The sequence below is a fragment of the Salmo salar genome, chromosome 16 (assembly GCF_965601325.2).
Source record: "Salmo salar chromosome 16, fSalSal1, whole genome shotgun sequence".
In the NCBI taxonomy this organism is placed as follows: domain Eukaryota; kingdom Metazoa; phylum Chordata; class Actinopteri; order Salmoniformes; family Salmonidae; genus Salmo; species Salmo salar.
The window spans coordinates 68062185-68079210 of NC_138306.1; the positions used below are offsets into that span (position 1 = coordinate 68062185).

Genomic DNA, 17026 nt, shown 5'->3' on the forward strand with positions numbered 1-17026 from the left:
GTAAGAGATATCCACAGCTACAGCATAGTTAGGTACTTTCCAACGGATTACAATTCAGAGAGAATATGATATCTTTTTAACATGCATTATTCCCAGAGAGAATCATTTTTTACCTTTATCACTATGATCATTCAAAAACAAAGTGCACAAGTTGTGGCCCGAACAGATATTTTTGCTCCCATCCTGAGTATCTCAGACCAAGGGGGAAAAACAACACTGTGCCTGTCTGCCCATTATTATCTATGAGGAGGAGGAGGATTGCGTTAAGTCTACCAAACAGCCCAGGGCTATAAGAACAGATCAAGTCATTGACAGAGGCTGCCAGTGAGTGCAACATTCCCATTAATATCCTAACACTGTAGCTTCTGGCTCTGTTGCTCTGTGACTTCAGTTCTAACGACTCTATAATCGCTGTCTCATTCCCATTTCCCATCTGTTTGTTTAGAGCTGTCAGGAACAACTCTGCAGAGATTACTTGTTTGGTTGATTGGTAAAGTCGTTGTCAGCCCAGAAGGTACATATTTAAGAGGCTAATCATGTAGTTTCTTCCCGTTGTGGATCGCTATGTGTCAGGTAAGCAAGACTATTTATAATGTCATTACGGCAGTACTGTTTCTACAGTTGTACCTGTCAGCTGTAGTTTTAATGCTACAGGTTGGCCAGCATTCCTAGTAGGTAGCAATCAGTGGAGGCTCCTCAGAGGAGGAAAGGGAGGACCATCCTCCTCAGTGAATTTAATAAAATAAAATGTTTAAAACATTTAAAAAGTTACTTTTTAGATAAAACTATACTAAATATATTCACATGTCAACAAATAATTGATTAAAACACTCTGTTTTGCAATGAAGGTCTACAGTAGCCTCAACAGCACTCTGTAGGGTAGCACCATGGTGTAGCCAGAGGACAGCTAGCTTCCGTCCTCCTCTTGGTACACTGACTTCAATACACCCCCTTCCATAGAATGCAGAATGAACTGACATGTTGTCCACCCAATCAAAGGATCAGAGAATGAATCTAGTACTGAAAGCATAAGCTACAGCTAGCTAGCACCGCAGTGCATAAAATGTGCTGGCTAGTTGACTCAGAGAGAGAGAAAATAGTTGAACAATTTTTAACAAATTAATTTTTCAAAAATGAAGGAGAAGCAATGGAGAGAGAGATTTCGTCTTTTTTTTTCACTTTCAGTTTTACTTACTTAGCAAATGCAGTTGGCTAATTTAGCCTACTCAAACACCTGGCTCAAATAGAGGGATGCTATGGTAGCTGGCTGGCTATGACTATCCAACACAGCACTGGAACTCTTCCAAGTCAAGGTAAGCTTTTGGTTTGATGAATTTATTTCCACCGGGGCCTGCCGGTGTAACTGCTAAACTGCTTACAGTGACTATACACTGTAACGTTACTGCATATTTGTATCGGGTTTACTAACGCATTAGTTCTATTAGCTATGTTGACTAAGATGTTACTTTAGTTAATATGGGGACAACGTTGTAGGCTGTGTGTAGAGATGATACAGCTGATGTGTTGTTCATTGAAGTCCACAAACGAAGGGAAAAGGTGAGAGGAGGAGAGAGCATAGAGGTGAGAAGGAATACAACGTGGATGCTATGAAAGTGAACTGTGTTTACGCGTGATCAGGGGTGTATTCATTACGGTGATTCTGTTGAAAAACGTTTTTTTAAACGGAAGCAAAATAAATACCTGAATTTGTCCAATAGAAACTCTCGTTTGCAACTGTTGGACTAATGATTACACCGTAGTTAAACTCTCTCGACCTGTGTGCACCTACCTTTGTGTAAAAAAAAAAGAAAAACGTCCTCCCTCATCATAAACGGCACTGACTGCCACTGGTAGCAATACTGAGCTGACCAGAGTCAACAAAGGATGGTTGTGTCCACGGAAATAGTGATATGTTAACATTCCGATGTTTCAAACCCTCTAATCCAATGAACTGTTTGTTGTAAGTAATTTCCCCCTCTTTCTGCATATGTGGAACTGCTGAAAGTATTGCATGTGAAGTTTAAGCCCAAACCATCCATATCATGTTGCAGTCCAGGCCCATATAAATCTACAGCAGTTCATTCTAGCCCTGAAGTGGACGATGTGATTTATCTAAATCACAGCTCCAGCCCTGAGGTAGCTACAGAAGAGACACCGTCACATTGTAATTAATCTCTAGTGTCGCTCACCGTAGCGGCCCAGCGCAGATACATGACACACAGAGACAGGCACACACAAACACACACACACACCAGCCATACATGCACCACACACACACACACACACACACACACACACACAAAGCATACACACACATATAGTTATCCACACCTCATTATACAAATTATATCTCATATTGAGCACACTTTAAATCCAGACAGCCTATATAAAACCACCGTCAACTGAACACTTACAGTAGAGTAGAATTAGGTAATGTCTGCGGAGGAGAGGTGTAAATGAAATCATGTTCAATTACCCAAAGTGTTTCAGACAGAACACTAAGTGGACTAATTAGAACAAGTATACATCTGCTCCAGCTTTAGCGCTCTCTGTTGGGACTGTAAAGGCTAGGCTAGCAACTCGTCGGTCTAGTCCTGCATTGTGCGAGCTAACAGCCAAGGTAGGACTGGAGGTGCCTCCTGCTCAGCAGGGCGACTGAGAACTCCACAGCCTCCTTGATCTCACACCCGCCCGGCGCCAGGCCCAGATACACTTCACGGCCAGGCAATGTATGTTTGAAACTTCGGTCGCATCTGAAGCCCAGGCCTCCGCATAGTAATGATGAAACCATTCCACTGAAGGGCCTTATAAATTTGAATATTGTATTACTTATTTAGGGTGCTGCTCTCTCTACATCCTATCATTTTAAGTAAAGGCATACTCTTCTTTATGGAAGAGGGTTTTGTTTAAGCTAACCATTTCTCGTTTTTGCATGACTGCTGGCTAAAGAGATCAATATTTATGTGATTCATATTTAAAAGTCATTAGTTACATCTATTCAGGTCTATGATCTTGTGAAGGGACAGATGCCTGATGTAGGTGCTTGCTATTATTATATACGAACATCTCAGGTCCTATGCAAATAGCTTACTGTAACCCCGGCAACCCTGGCAATGGCGGTTCTAGACCATTTCAACTGGGGGGGGGGCAAGCTGGGGCCAGTTGTACTGTTAGAGGGGCCAGTTACATTAGACGTTATTGTCGTCATATCGTTTTCTTCACTGCATTGCAGGCATTAGCAGGCAAAAGACCGTGTTCATAATCATCATCGTTGCCACTGTCTAATAACGGATGTAAAAAAAGAACGATAGCAAAAATTTGTTATGTAAAAATTATTCCATACTCCACATTTAGGGGGCCCCCCAGAACCGCGAGTGAACCCTGGGGTATTCTATGACAAGGTCTTGTCAGTTCATGTAGATGATGTGTTAATAGTTAATAGTGGTGCGAGGGTTAATAACCGTGAGGCATTTTAAATATCAATCAGATCGTTATCTCCGTCAAATCAAACAATTGGTCTTGCTTCACTCGTGACGCAATCACAATGTTTTGCTGCAATAAAATACGACCATCGTTTTCTCTTTCCCGTCGCAATGTTACATGGACTACATGACCAAAAGTATGTGGACACCTGCTCGTTGAACATCTCATTCCAAAATCATGGGCATTAATATGGAGTTGGTCCCCTCCTTGCTGCTATAACTGTCTCCACTCTTCTGGGAAGGCTTTCCTCTAGATGTTGGAACATTGCTGCGAGGACTTGCTTCCATTCAGCCATGAGCATTAGTGAGGTAAGGTACTGATGTTGGGGGATTAGGCCTGGCTTGCAGTCGGCATTCCAATTCGTCCCAAAGGTGTTCGATGGAGTTGAGGTCAGGGTTCTGTGCAGGCCAGCCAAGTTCTTCCGCACTGATCTCAACAAACCTTTTCTGTATGGACCTCACTTTGTGCACAGGGGCATTGTTATGCTGAAACAGGAAAGGTCCTTCTACAAACTGTTGCCACAAAGTTGGAAGCACAGAATCATCTAGAATGTCATTGTATGCTGTGAAGATTTCCCTTCACTGGAACTAAGGGGCTTAGCCTGAACCATGAAAAACAACCCATTATTTCTCTTCCACCAAACTTTACAGTTGGCACTATGCATTGGTGCAGGTTCTCCTGGCATCCACCAAACCCAGATTCGTCCATCGGACTGCCAGATGGTGAAGCGCGATTCATCACTCCAGAGAACTAATTTCCACTGCTCCAGAGTCCAATGGCGGTCGAGCTTTACACAACTCCAGCCAACACTTGGCATTATACATGGTGAGCTTAGGCTTGTGTGTGGCTGCTCGGCAATGAAAACCCATTTCATGAATCTCCCGACGAACAGTTCTTGTGCTGACGTTGCTTCCAGAGGCAGTTTAGGACTCGCTAGTGAGTGTTACAACCGAGGACAGATGGTTGTTACGTGTTACACTCTTCAGCACTCGGCAGTCCCGTTCTGTGAGCTTGTGTGGCCTAACACTTTGTGACTGAGCAGTTGATGCTCCTAGACGTTTCAACCTCACAATAACAGCACTTACAGTTGACCGGGGCAGCTCTAGCAGTGGCGAAATTTGACAAACTGACTTTTTGGAAAGGTGGCATCCTATGACGGTGCCACGTTGAAAGTCACTGAGCTCTTCAGTGAGGCCATTCTATTGCCAATGTTTGTCTATGGAGATTGCATGGCCATGTGCTTGAATTTATACACCTGTCAGCAACAGGTGTGGCTGTAATAGCCGAATAATTTGAAGGGGTGTCCACATACTTTTGGCCATGTGGTTTATCTGTTTGGCTCTCTGGACCTAGTAGACTCCTTCCCATGGTACAGGTAGGTAGACTCAGGGAGATGAAAAGGTCTGTGGCTAAAGGCCCAGAGAGCGACGGACTGAGCTATAGGCAGACAAGAGCATTTTGCAGCCAGGTTCCAGTCCGTAATATCAGGTTGACGTTTTAAGTTGCCCAGTAATCTAAAGGCTTTCTGTGAATGGAATATCTGTTTCTTCTCAGGCCTCAGACAGAGAGCCTTTTATGGTCATCCGTCAGCTAAGGCCCATGGCAGAAAGTTGGCCCATGGCAGAAAGTTGGCTTTGAGACAAGCTTTGGTCGTCTGGGGGGCATTTACTGGAAACGGAGTGGACTCACTTTGGGTCAAGCACAGACTAACCGGCCCCTGGAGACAGACAGTACTGGGGATAACTGAGCGATTGAGGTCAACCTGGGTCTGTATTCAAAAAGCATCTCACAGAAGGAGTGCAAATAGACAAAGATTCCAGCTTCAGACACTAAACTGTTCAATAGTTTCTCATTGGGTAACTAGAGAAACTCTTAAGCATAAGGTTTTGTGAAATGAAGTTGTTTTCAACCATTTTTAAGTCTTCAGTCAGGGTATACCTATATTTGAATGGAGATAGTATGTGCTAGTTTCTGGTGTGCTGAAGGAAAATGAGTCTGGTGTCTCCTGCATAGTGTGTACTCTGGCTTTCCAGACTCATGGCTCCACCCCCAGAGGTTCAGACATACAGTGTCTGTAGTAAGAGACTACCTGGTGTGTGCTGCTGCATCCTCTGATCTTCAGCCTGTCAGAGGATCTGTCTGTACAGCTAGCAGTAACCAAGCAGGACACACACCTCTCATTGACATGTTATGAGTTCCTCCTCTCCATGGGTCAGGTTAGAACTCATATCAGACACAGTGTGACTATCTTCAGTATCATTCCTGTCTGGGGTTAAAGGAACAATGACAGATCAAATGCTGAAATCAGCTACAGTGCCAGAGGCAGAGGCAGGTTTTATGTTGAGGGCTGAACTTTTTGTCTATCTATCTATCTACAGTTGAAGTCGGAAGTTTACATACACCTCAGCCAAATACATTTAAACTCGGTTTTTCACAATTCCTGACATTTAATCCTAGTAAACATTCCCTGTCTTAGGTCAGTTAGAATCACCACTTTATTTTAAGAATGTGAAATGTCAGAATAATAGTAGAGAGAATTATTTATTTCAGCTTTTATTTCTTTCATCACATTCCCAGTGGGTCAGAAGTTTACATACACTCAATTAGTATTTGGTAGCATTGCCTTTAAATTGTTTAACTTGGGTCAAACGTTTCGGGTAGCCTTCCACTCCAATACCTTGACTTTGTTGTCCTTAAGCCATTTTCCACAACTTTGGAAGTATGCTTGGGGTCATTGTCTATTTGGAAGACCCATTTGCGACCAAGCTTTAACTTCCTGACTGATGTCTTGAGATGTTGCTTCAATATATCCACATCATTTTCTTTCCTCATGAAGCCATCTATTTTGTGAAGTGCACCAGACCCTCCTGCAGCAAAGCACCCCCACAACATGATGCTGCCACCCCCGTGCTTCACGGTTGGGATGGTGTTCTTCGGCTTGCTAACCTCCCCCTTTTTCCTCCAAACATTATGGCCAAACAGTTCTATTTTTGTTCCATCAGACCAGAGGACATTTCTCTAAAAAGTATGATCTTTGTCCCCATGTGCAGTTGCAAACTGTAGTCTGGCTTTTTTATGGCGGTTTTGGAGCAGTGGCTTCTTTCTTGCTGAGCGGCCTTTCAGGTTATGTCGATATAGGACTCGTTTTACTGTGGATATATATACTTTTGTTCCTGTTTCCTCCAACAGCTTCACAAGGTGCTTTGCTGTTGTTCTGGGATTGATTTGCACTTTTCGCACCAAAGTACGTTCATCTCTAAGAGACAGAACGCGTCTCCTTCCTGAGCGGGGTCATACTCGTCGTTGAAGGGGGACCAAAACGCAGCGGGTAATGTGCTCATCCTCTTATTTATTGAAGAAAACACTTAATCAATACAAAACAAACGACGAAAACAGTCAAGTAAGGTGCATAGACTATATAGAAACAACCACCCACAAAACCCAGTGAAAACAAACACAACTAAACATGGCCTGCAATTAAAGACAACAACAACCAGCTGCCTCTAATTGGAGGTCATTGACAAAACTCACATAGAACTAGAAAAGCTAGATAAACATAGAAATAAGAAAACTAGAACCTAAACCCACAATACCCAACAACACAAAACAAACACTCCCTGCCATGCCCTGACCAACTACAATGACAAATAACCCCTTTTACTGGCCAGGACGTGACAGTACCCCCCCCCGAAAGGTGCAGACCCTGAATGCACCTCAAAACAAAACCCACAAAAACAACCCCAAACCTAAAGGGAGGGAAGGGAGGGTGGCCACCGTCAACGACAGTTCCTGTGCTTCACCCCCCCCCCCTTCCCAATCCTCCCACCACGGAGGTGGCTCTGGCTCTGGCCGTAGCTCCCGTTCAGCAGACTCTGGGCTGCGCGGCATCGCTGGAGGCCCCGGGCTGCGCGGCGTCGCTGGAGGCCCCGGGCTGCGCGGCGTCGCTGGAGGCCCCGGGCTGCGCGGCGTCGCTGGAGGCCCCGGGCTGAGGGGCGTCGCTGGAGGCCCCGGGCTGAGGGGCGTCGCTGGAGGCCCCGGGCTGAGGGGCGTCGCTGGAGGCCCCGGGCTGAGGGGCGTCGCTGGAGGCCCCGGGCTGGGGGGCGTCGCTGGAGGCCCCGGGCTGGGGGGCGTCGCTGGAGGCCCCGGGCTGGGGGGCGTCGCTGGAGGCCCCGGGCTGGGGGGCGTCGCTGGAGGCCCCGGGCTGGGGGGCGTCGCTGGAGGCCCCGGGCTGGGGGGCGTCGCTGGAGGCTCCTGGCTGAGGGGCGTCGCTGGAGGCTCAGGGCTGAGGAGCGTCTCTGGAGGCTCAGGGCTGAGGAGCGTCTCTGCAGGCTCCGGACTGTAGGCCGTCTCTGCAGGTTCCGGACTGTAGGCCGTCTCTGCAGGTTCCGGACTGTAGGCCGTCTCTGCCGGTTCCGGACTGTAGGCCGTCTCTGCCGGTTCCGGACTGTAGGCCGTCTCTGCCGGTTCCGGACTGTAGGCCGTCTCTGCCGGTTCCGGACTGTAGGCCGTCTCTGCCGGTTCCGGACTGTAGGCCGTCTCTGCCGGTTCCGGACTGTAGGCCGTCTCTGCCGGTTCCGGACTGTAGGCCGTCTCTGCCGGTTCCGGACTGTAGGACATCGCCGGAAGCTCTGGACTGGGAACTGTCGCCGGAAGCTCTGGACGGGGGACTGTCGCCGGAAGATCTGGACGGGGGACTGTCGCCGGAAGATCTGGACGGGGGACTGTCGCCGGAAGCTCTGCACGGGGGACTGTCGCCGGAAGATCTGCACGGGGGACTGTCGCCGGAAGATCTGGACGGGGGACTGTCGCCGGAAGCTCTGGACGGGGAACTGTCGCCGGAAGCTCTGGACTGGGACTGCACACTGGAGGCCTGATGCGTGGGGCTGGCTTAGGAGGCGCCAGACTAGTAACACACACCACAGGGCTAGTGCGAGGAGCAGGAACAGGACCTACTGGGCTGGGCAGGCGCACTGGAGGCCTGATGCGTGGGGCTGGCTTTAGAAGCGCCAGACTAGTAACACACACCACAGGGCTAGTGCGAGGAGCAGGAACAGGACGTACTGGGCTGGGCAGGCGCCCTGAAGGCCTGATGCGTGGGGCTGGCTTTGGAGGCGCCAGACTAGTAACACGCACCTCAAGGCTAGTGCGGAGAGCAGGAACAGGACGTACTGGACTGGGCAGGCGCACTGGAGGAAGAGTACGAGGAGCAGGAACAGGATACACTGGGCCATGAACCCTCACCGGCGGTCTGATGCTTGCAACTTGCATCACCGGTCCTGGCTCGATGCTGGCTCTAGCATGACACCTGTGAGGAGCTTTCACCAAGCGGACCGGGCGTATCTCCGCATAGCATGGTGCTTGCTTGCTCCGTCGCTCCCCATAGTAAGCACAGGTGCTCCTTCGTGCCCTTTCCGCCAGTACCTCTCTCCGGAATCTCGCGTCAAGCTCCTCGCTTGATTCCTTGACTGACTCCTCTTTGCTCCACGGCTCTCCCCTGTACGCCCGGGAAGTTAGGTCAGGGCACCCCCCTGACTCAGCCCAACTCCCCGTATGCCCCCCCCCAAAAATGTTTGGGGGCTGCCTCCTCACCTCCTGAAATGGAGGATATAATGCCTCATACCTCCGTCGTTCCCTCTTAGCTTCCTCCAGCTCCTCCCTTGGGCGCTGGTACTCCCCAGCCTGCCTCCATGGTCCTTTACCATCCAGGATCTCCTCCCATGTCCAGGACTCCAAATAGCTCTCTTGCTGCTCCTTCCTCCGCTGCTTGGTCCTTCTTTGGTGGGTGGTTCTGTCATACATACTCGTCATTGAAGGGGGACCAAAACGCAGCGGGTAAAGTGCTCATCCTCTTATTTATTAAAGAAAATACTTAATCAATACAAAACAAATGTCAAAAACAGTCCAGTAAGGTGCATAGACTATACTAGAAACAACCACCCACAAAACCCTGTGAAAACAAACACAACTAAACATGGCCTGCAATTAAAGACAACAACAACCAGCTTTCTCTAATTGGAGGTCATTGACAAAACTCACATAGAACCCCCTGCCACGCCCTGACCAACTACAATGACAAATAACCCCTTTTACTGGCCAGGACGTGACAAGCGGTATGACGGCTGCGTGGTCCCATGGTGTTTATTCTTGCGTTCTATTGTTTGTACAGATGAACTTGGTACCTTCAGGTGTTTGGAAATTGCTCCCAAGGATGAACCAGATTTGTGGAGATCTACCTTTTTTTCTGAGGTCTTGGCTGATTTCTTTTGATTTTCCCATGATGTCACGTAAAGAGGCAGTGAGTTTGAAGGTAGGCCTTGAAATACATCCACAGGTACACCTCCAATTGACTCAAATTATGTCAATTAGCCTATCAGAAGCTTCTAAAGTGAAGACATCATTTTCTGGAATTTTCCAAGCTGTTTGAAGGCACAGTCAACTTAGTGTATGTAAACTTCTGACCCACGGGAATTGTGATACTGTGAATTATAAGTGAAATAATCTGTCTGTAAACAATTGTTGGAAAAATTACTTGCGTTTTGCACGAAGTAGATGTCCTAACCAACTTGCCAAAACTATAGTTTGTTAACAAGAAATTTGTGGAGTGGTTGAAAAACGAGCGAGACAGAGAGAGCAACAGAGAGAGCGAGACAGAGAGAGAGATCTATCTACCTACCTACCTACCTACCTTATGTTACAGTGTATTTGTCTGTGGATAAGGTAATTTAGGGTAAATGCCGTAGGGATGTAATATCATTACATTGCATGGTTGCATTCCATACACCCACTCACATACACACACAGTCTGCTCCATGACCCCATCTCACAGGAAACCTCTGTCGCTAACGTATTTCCAGATCAAAGCCCTGATAGGATGAGGAATGGACTGCGTCCCAAATGGCACCCTATTCACTATGTAGTGCACTGCTTTTGACCAGGGCCTATAGTTCACTAGGGGATAGGGTGCCCTCTGGGACGCGGATCATGATATTAGACGTGATCTCATTCCAGTCTATATACACAGAGCAAGGAGACAGAGCATATCAGATTCACCTTAGATTCATTATTCAGGCTTAGACCTGGCTGGCTGACACACTTGGCCTGCCTGCAGAGTTTATACAAATGTCTCAGGTGTGTGTGTGTGTGTGTGTGTGTGTGTGTGTGTGTGTGTGTGTGTGTGTGTGTGTGTGTGTGAACGAGTGCTCTGACTGCATCGTGTAGCACGGTCTGCACCCGTCTGTAGTATCAGATGGGAAAATGGTTAGGCTATGTCATGTAAGGACTTAGGTCAGGTGAGATACAGCAAAGGGTCCCATTGTTTTACTTTAATTTGTAACTGTTTTTCTTTCCCTTGTAACTTAAAGAAAATCACAGGAACTTGAGAACTTCTGGATAAAAGAAACCGTTCAAAGGTTTCCGTCTGTCACAAGAGACAAAATACGCCATGAACCACAGTGTACATGAACTAAGATGATAACGCCCTCTCTCTCTCTCTTCCTCTCTCTTTCGCTCTCTCTCTCTCTCGCTCTCTCCCTCTCTCTCTTGCTCTCTTCCTCTCTCTCGCCCTCTCTCTCTTTCCCTCTCTCGCTCTCTCTCTCTCCCTCTCTCTCTCTTTCCCTCTCTCTCTCTTTCTCTCTCTCTCTCTCTCTCTCCCTCCTCCAGTCCTGGACTAGGTGGCAGCCCGGTCATGTCAGACATCTCTCTGATCCGTCTGTCCCCCCACGCGGCCGGGACAGGGGAGTCTCCCTTCAGCCCCGCTCACCCGTACTTCAACCCTCACATGGAGCACTACCTCCGCTCCATTCACAGCAGCCCAACCCTGTCCATGATCTCTGCAGCCCGCGGACTCAGCCCTGCAGACTGTGAGTTCAACTGCATGTCTAGATTGTGCACATCCAAGGTCATTCACTGCAATGAGCATCACCTTACAATGTGGATCCCAACAGAAGGAATTGTTTCATTGATCTATTACTGAAAGCTTGGTGGAGAATTGAAGGATTCTAACTTCAGAGGATTTGTTTGAGTGGGCATACAGATTAGGTTAGACATGTAGAGCCGGTGCTACATCGTTGCATGAATTAGTCTTACATGCTACATATTGCTTTTTGTGAAGCTCTGACCTCCCTCTTCTCACCACGTGTTCAATATACCAAGGGGGTTATTGGAAAGCCATGGAAATTGATCAAACTAAACAGTCCCTATGGAACTCCCCCCAACTTTCCCCCTTTTTACCTCAGAGCGATGTGATGACAACTCTTTTTCAGAGCTGAATTAAAATAACGGGTGGAGGCGAGGAGCCAGAATAGGAAATAAATCACCTTTTACAGTCTGTCAACAGTAATGTGGTCTTGCTTTTAAAGTTAAATAAGCAGTGTAGGGTTGGAGATCTCGCAGTGATAAAGCCATGGGAAAGAGGGAGAAAATGAAGGTGGCTATTTTCGGTTGAGGGAACGCAAATAGGTGGTTCGGAGAGAGAGAGGAGAGACGGCCTTGGATTTCATTGAGAGACGGCAGACGTTTAGTTTGACGTTTGATGTTCCCACGTGACCCTTTTGAAAAACAACTGTTATATCTTCTAGGACTTGTAATAGGACTACCTTGTTTCAGGATGGATTTTGTTCTGAATTCCAAGTTTTCTATTAAAACTGATTTAATATGGAATACTATTAATGGAAATGAAATGGTTTCAGGACATTCTCTTCTTTGTCGTTGGCCAACACATAGAACAGAGGTATAAACAGGCAGAGGTTCTGCTGCTCTTTTCTTAATGTCGTTTCTGCGCTACATCACATTAGCATGACATTAGCATTGACAGGCCTCAGGATTCCTTTGGGCCCAGTCCGCTGTGTTCTATTCGTCATTCACATTCTCTTTCTATGGACTTTCTGTTCATTTGATTGAAAAAGAAAGAACAGTTGTACGGCAGGGACGGCTCAGCTCTGCTCTGGCCTTCATCGGACTGCTTCAAAAGACATGTTCCTCATTGTGCTGATCCAAAGTGACTCCCTCCATTTAAGTGGTTATGTGATCCAGGAGAGAGAGAGAAGGAGAAAATAAAGGTCTGGTTCTGCTATATGAAGTCAGTACAAGCACACGTCTGTTCTCTTTTAGCGCAGCACGGCCTAATTGTGTCTGAAAGATCACTTCCAGTGGGAGAGGTGACACATTAGGGGGAGAGAGCGAGGGGAGCAAGAGAGAGAGGGGAGAGAGAGAGAGAGAGGGAGAACGAGAGCTCCTCTGGAGCCTGACCCAAACCATAAACAGAGCAGATATTTCCTCCTAAATTCCTGGAGAAACAGATGGACTTTGGAAGCCTCTGGGACAGAGTGCTGCTATTCAACAGCAGCTATAGGCCATATCCCACTCTTATTGCCCCTGACACTTTTAAAAGGGCTTTACTGGGTGTAGTTGTTAACAGACTAACACCGTAGGATTCAGGGTGCTCCTTCAGGGTGTGTGTGTGTGTGTGTGTGTGTGCGTGCATGTTATCAAAGAGAGAAACCCCAACACTACTTTGTTTCTCTCTCTCTGTCTCTCTCTCTCAATCTGTCTGTCTGTCTCCTTAATCTGCAGGACTACTGACACGCCTCACTGCACATCACAAACCTCACTGCCCAGCCAGCCTGGCCCTCCCATGCCCTCCCATTCCTCTGGTCCTGCATCAATGACTGCATCCCAAATGGCACTATATTCTCTATATAGAGCCCTGGTCAAAAGTAGTGCACTATGTAGGGAATAGAGTGCCATTTGGGATGCAGATAATGTCTCCCTAGGACAATGCCATCATGTCGCCAGTCCTAACCCTAACCCTTTTCAAACGGCTCCGGCAGCATGTGGTGAGACCAAGTAGACCAACCGGGGCTGGAATCTGGAATGTCTTTCTCCCCCCCTCACTCATTCTCTCTCTCTCTCTCCCCATCTCATTCATCCCTCATTCCCCCTAAACCTTCCTTCCTCTCCCTGTAATGTTCTTGTCTTCCCTCGCTCATTCTCCTCCTTCCTCTCCCCCATGCAGTGGCACATGAACACTTGAAAGAGCGGGGTCTGTTTGGGTTGCCCCCTCCCCCTACTGGAGCCAGCCCTGCTGAGTACTACCACTTGATGACCAGCCATCGTAACCCCTACGGAGAGCTGCTGATGCAGGGGGGTGGGGCGGCAGCTGCACACCTGCCAAACTACATCACCCCCATGGAAGGTGAGTTAGACTGGGACCACATAGAGGCCCACCCCACTTTACCGTAAATCTGTTGTAGCCACACAACAGGTTGATACTGTCTGTGTGGGAAGGGGTGGAATGCATGGGAACACAGTCCCAAAAGGGGAAACATTTTTACGAGTATTTTTGAGCTAAATTCCTGGTGATTTACAGTGGTGAGTTCTCAGACTCCACCAGTTCCCAGACTTCCACCCTTGGACGTGTGTGGGTATGAATTGTAACATTCATTTTAGGGGAAAGATTTTATTTGTGTCCCCTGCCCCTTCCTCTGTTGGCATCAGTGTGTACTCTAGGACTATAACACGGTGGCATTTCTTTTGGAAAGTATGTAACTTTTAAAAGCAACATTGAGATTGCAACAACCTCACCGTAGGAGAATGATGAAACCCCAGATCAATGGACCTGTAGACAGCAGAACATTAAAAAAAAGGCTTTTTATACATTTTTCATTTCAAACAACTTCAAAGGGCGGGCCAGAAGCCCTCAGGTACTGTAACCACAGTATAGGTTCAGTAAGTATTTTCCCTCTCTCAAGTCTGTGCCAGGACATTCCATAAACAACAGACCTGATTGTACCGAGATGACATTTACTGGAGGAGGTTGCTCATTCAGAGGGGAGGAGGGGACAGGGGGAGGAGGGGTGAGACAGAGGGCGCCTGGGCCAGAAGTCTGTTTAATGTAATGAACGCCTACTTTCATCCTCAACTACCTCTGTCACCTTAAAAGGGTAGTGGTGTCTAGGGAGAGACGCATTATTATACACAGGGATAGTGTTACCGTGCAATAGCGTTACCCATTAGGCTATAGTGTGGTGTGAGGGAACACGACATCAAAAGCACCCTATACTGAAGCTTGGGTATCAAACGAGTTGACTGTGTTCATGACTGTGTTCATCATAACAGATGGGTTCAGATTAGGACACCCACTGATATTCACTTGCCTTTTACTGTATTGCTGCGTGACATTTATAGGAATCCCGACAGACGTTAAGGCAATGGGAGATACAGGCGGCCCTTATCCGTCACCGTACGAGGCTCGCGGCTACCGGTGTTCCTACAGTAGCTGCTACCACTACTGCTTCCTCTGCCGATAAAACACACAACTCACCCAACAGGTGTCGCCTCAAGCAGCTCACACTTCGCTCCAAACACTCAGAGAAAGAGAGATCGGGCCCCTCTGCCCCAGGTGAAGGGTCGGGTTTGATTTGACACACAGACAGTGAGTTTTGCTACCCGTCCTGTACAAGTTCAATTATTGCTCTGACGCTAGTCGGTCTACCTGGGTGTACATTGAGAGTGTAAACGTTGTCCTCCAGTTTCTGAGTTGTACAGCATCCAGCAGGCCCGGGTTCTGAATGAGCTGTTGTGTTGCATTGTGTCTGGGCCAAGCTTCTGCTTGCTCAGGCCAGCCAGGGGCAGGCAGCCAAAGGCCTCAGCCTGCTGTGCGTATAAAAACTGTCATAACAACTCCCAAACAGTGAAATACACTGTGCAGGCCTCTCTGTAGCCCAGCTCCCAAGACAAAGGCGGTGTACTGTATGATGCAGTTGGCTTGTTAGTAGTGTTATATCTATGCTACACAGAGAAACAATGGACCTTAACTACCAGGAGAAAAAAGTTGAAGCAAGACCACAGCCACTTTGGCTCATACAGCTTCTCCACCACTGAAATCATAGTCCCCCTCATAGTGAAGTTAAACCCAGCACAGATAGATACATCCCTCTGTTTCTCATAGTGAAGTTAAACCCAGCACAGATAGATACATCCCTCTGTTTCTCATAGTGAAGTTAAACCCAGCACAGATAGATACATCCCTCTGTTTCTCATAGTGAAGTTAAACCCAGCACAGATAGATACATCCCTCTGTTTCTCATAGTGAAGTTAAACCCAGCACAGATAGATACATCCCTCTGTTTCTCATAGTGAAGTTAAACCCAGCACAGATAGATACATCCCTCTGTTTCTCATAGTGAAGTTAAACCCAGCACAGATAGATACATCCCTCTGTTTCTCATAGTGAAGTTAAACCCAGCACAGATAGATACATCCCTCTGTTTCTCATAGTGAAGTTAAACCCAGCACAGATAGATACATCCCTCTGTTTCTATTAGTGAAGTTAAACCCAGCACAGATAGATACATCCCTCTGTTTCTCATAGTGAAGTTAAACCCAGCACAGATAGATACATCCCTCTGTTTCTCATAGTGAAGTTAAACCCAGCAGATAGATACATCCCTCTGTTTCTCATAGTGAAGTTAAAGCAGATAGATACATCCCTCTGTTTCTCATAGTGAAGTTAAAGCAGATAGATACATCCCTCTGTTTCTCATAGTGAAGTTAAAGCAGATAGATACATCCCTCTGTTTCTCATAGTGAAGTTAAAGCAGATAGATACATCCCTCTGTTTCTCATAGTGAAGTTAAAGCAGATAGATACATCCCTCTGTTTCTCATAGTGAAGTTAAAGCAGATAGATACATCCCCCTGTTTCTCATAGTGAAGTTAAAGCAGATAGATACATCCCCCTGTTTCTCATAGTGAAGTTAAAGCAGATAGATACATCCCTCTGTTTCTCATAGTGAAGTTAAAGCAGATAGATACATCCCCCTGTTTCTCATAGTGAAGTTAAACCCAGCACAGATAGATACATCCCCCTGTTTCTCATAGTGAAGTTAAACCCAGCACAGATAGATATATCCCTCTGTTTCTCATAGTGAAGTTAAACCCAGCACAGATAGATACATCCCTCTGTTTCTCATAGTGAAGTTAAACCCAGCACAGATAGATACATCCCTCTGTTTCTATTAGTGAAGTTAAACCAGATAGATACATCCCTCTGTTTCTCATAGTGAAGTTAAAGCAGATAGATACATCCCTCTGTCTCTCATAGTGAAGTTAAAGCAGATAGATACATCCCTGTTTCTCATAGTGAAGTTAACCAGATAGATACATCCCCCTGTCTCTCATAGTGAAGTTAAACCCAGCACAGATAGATATATCCCTCTGTCTCTCATAGTGAAGTTAAACCAGATAGATACATCCCCCTGTCTCTCATAGTGAAGTTAAACCCAGCACAGATAGATACATCCCCCTGTCTCTCATAGTGAAGTTAAACCCAGCAGATAGATACATCCCCCTGTCTCTCATAGTGAAGTTAAACCCAGCAGATAGATACAGTACATCCCTCTGTTTCTCATAGTGAAGTTAAACCCAGCAGATAGATACATCCCTCTGTTTCTCATAGTGAAGTTAAACCCAGCAGATAGATACATCCCTCTGTCTCTCATAGTGAAGTTAAACCAGATAGATACATCCCTCTGTCTCTCATAGTG

General features: G+C 46.9%; 1 protein-coding gene across 3 annotated transcripts in view; it reads left to right on the top strand.

The window, feature by feature from the left end:
• Positions 1–17026, top strand: part of LOC106574262 (zinc finger protein GLI2) — an 82470-nt gene that overhangs the window by 37278 nt on the left and 28166 nt on the right. For all 3 annotated transcript variants that reach the window (XM_014150041.3, XM_014150042.3, XM_014150043.3), the window contains 2 exons: positions 11143–11342; positions 13496–13675. In XM_014150041.3, coding sequence (XP_014005516.3) covers positions 11143–11342; positions 13496–13675 — 380 coding nt within the window. The remainder of the gene's footprint in view (positions 1–11142; positions 11343–13495; positions 13676–17026) is intronic.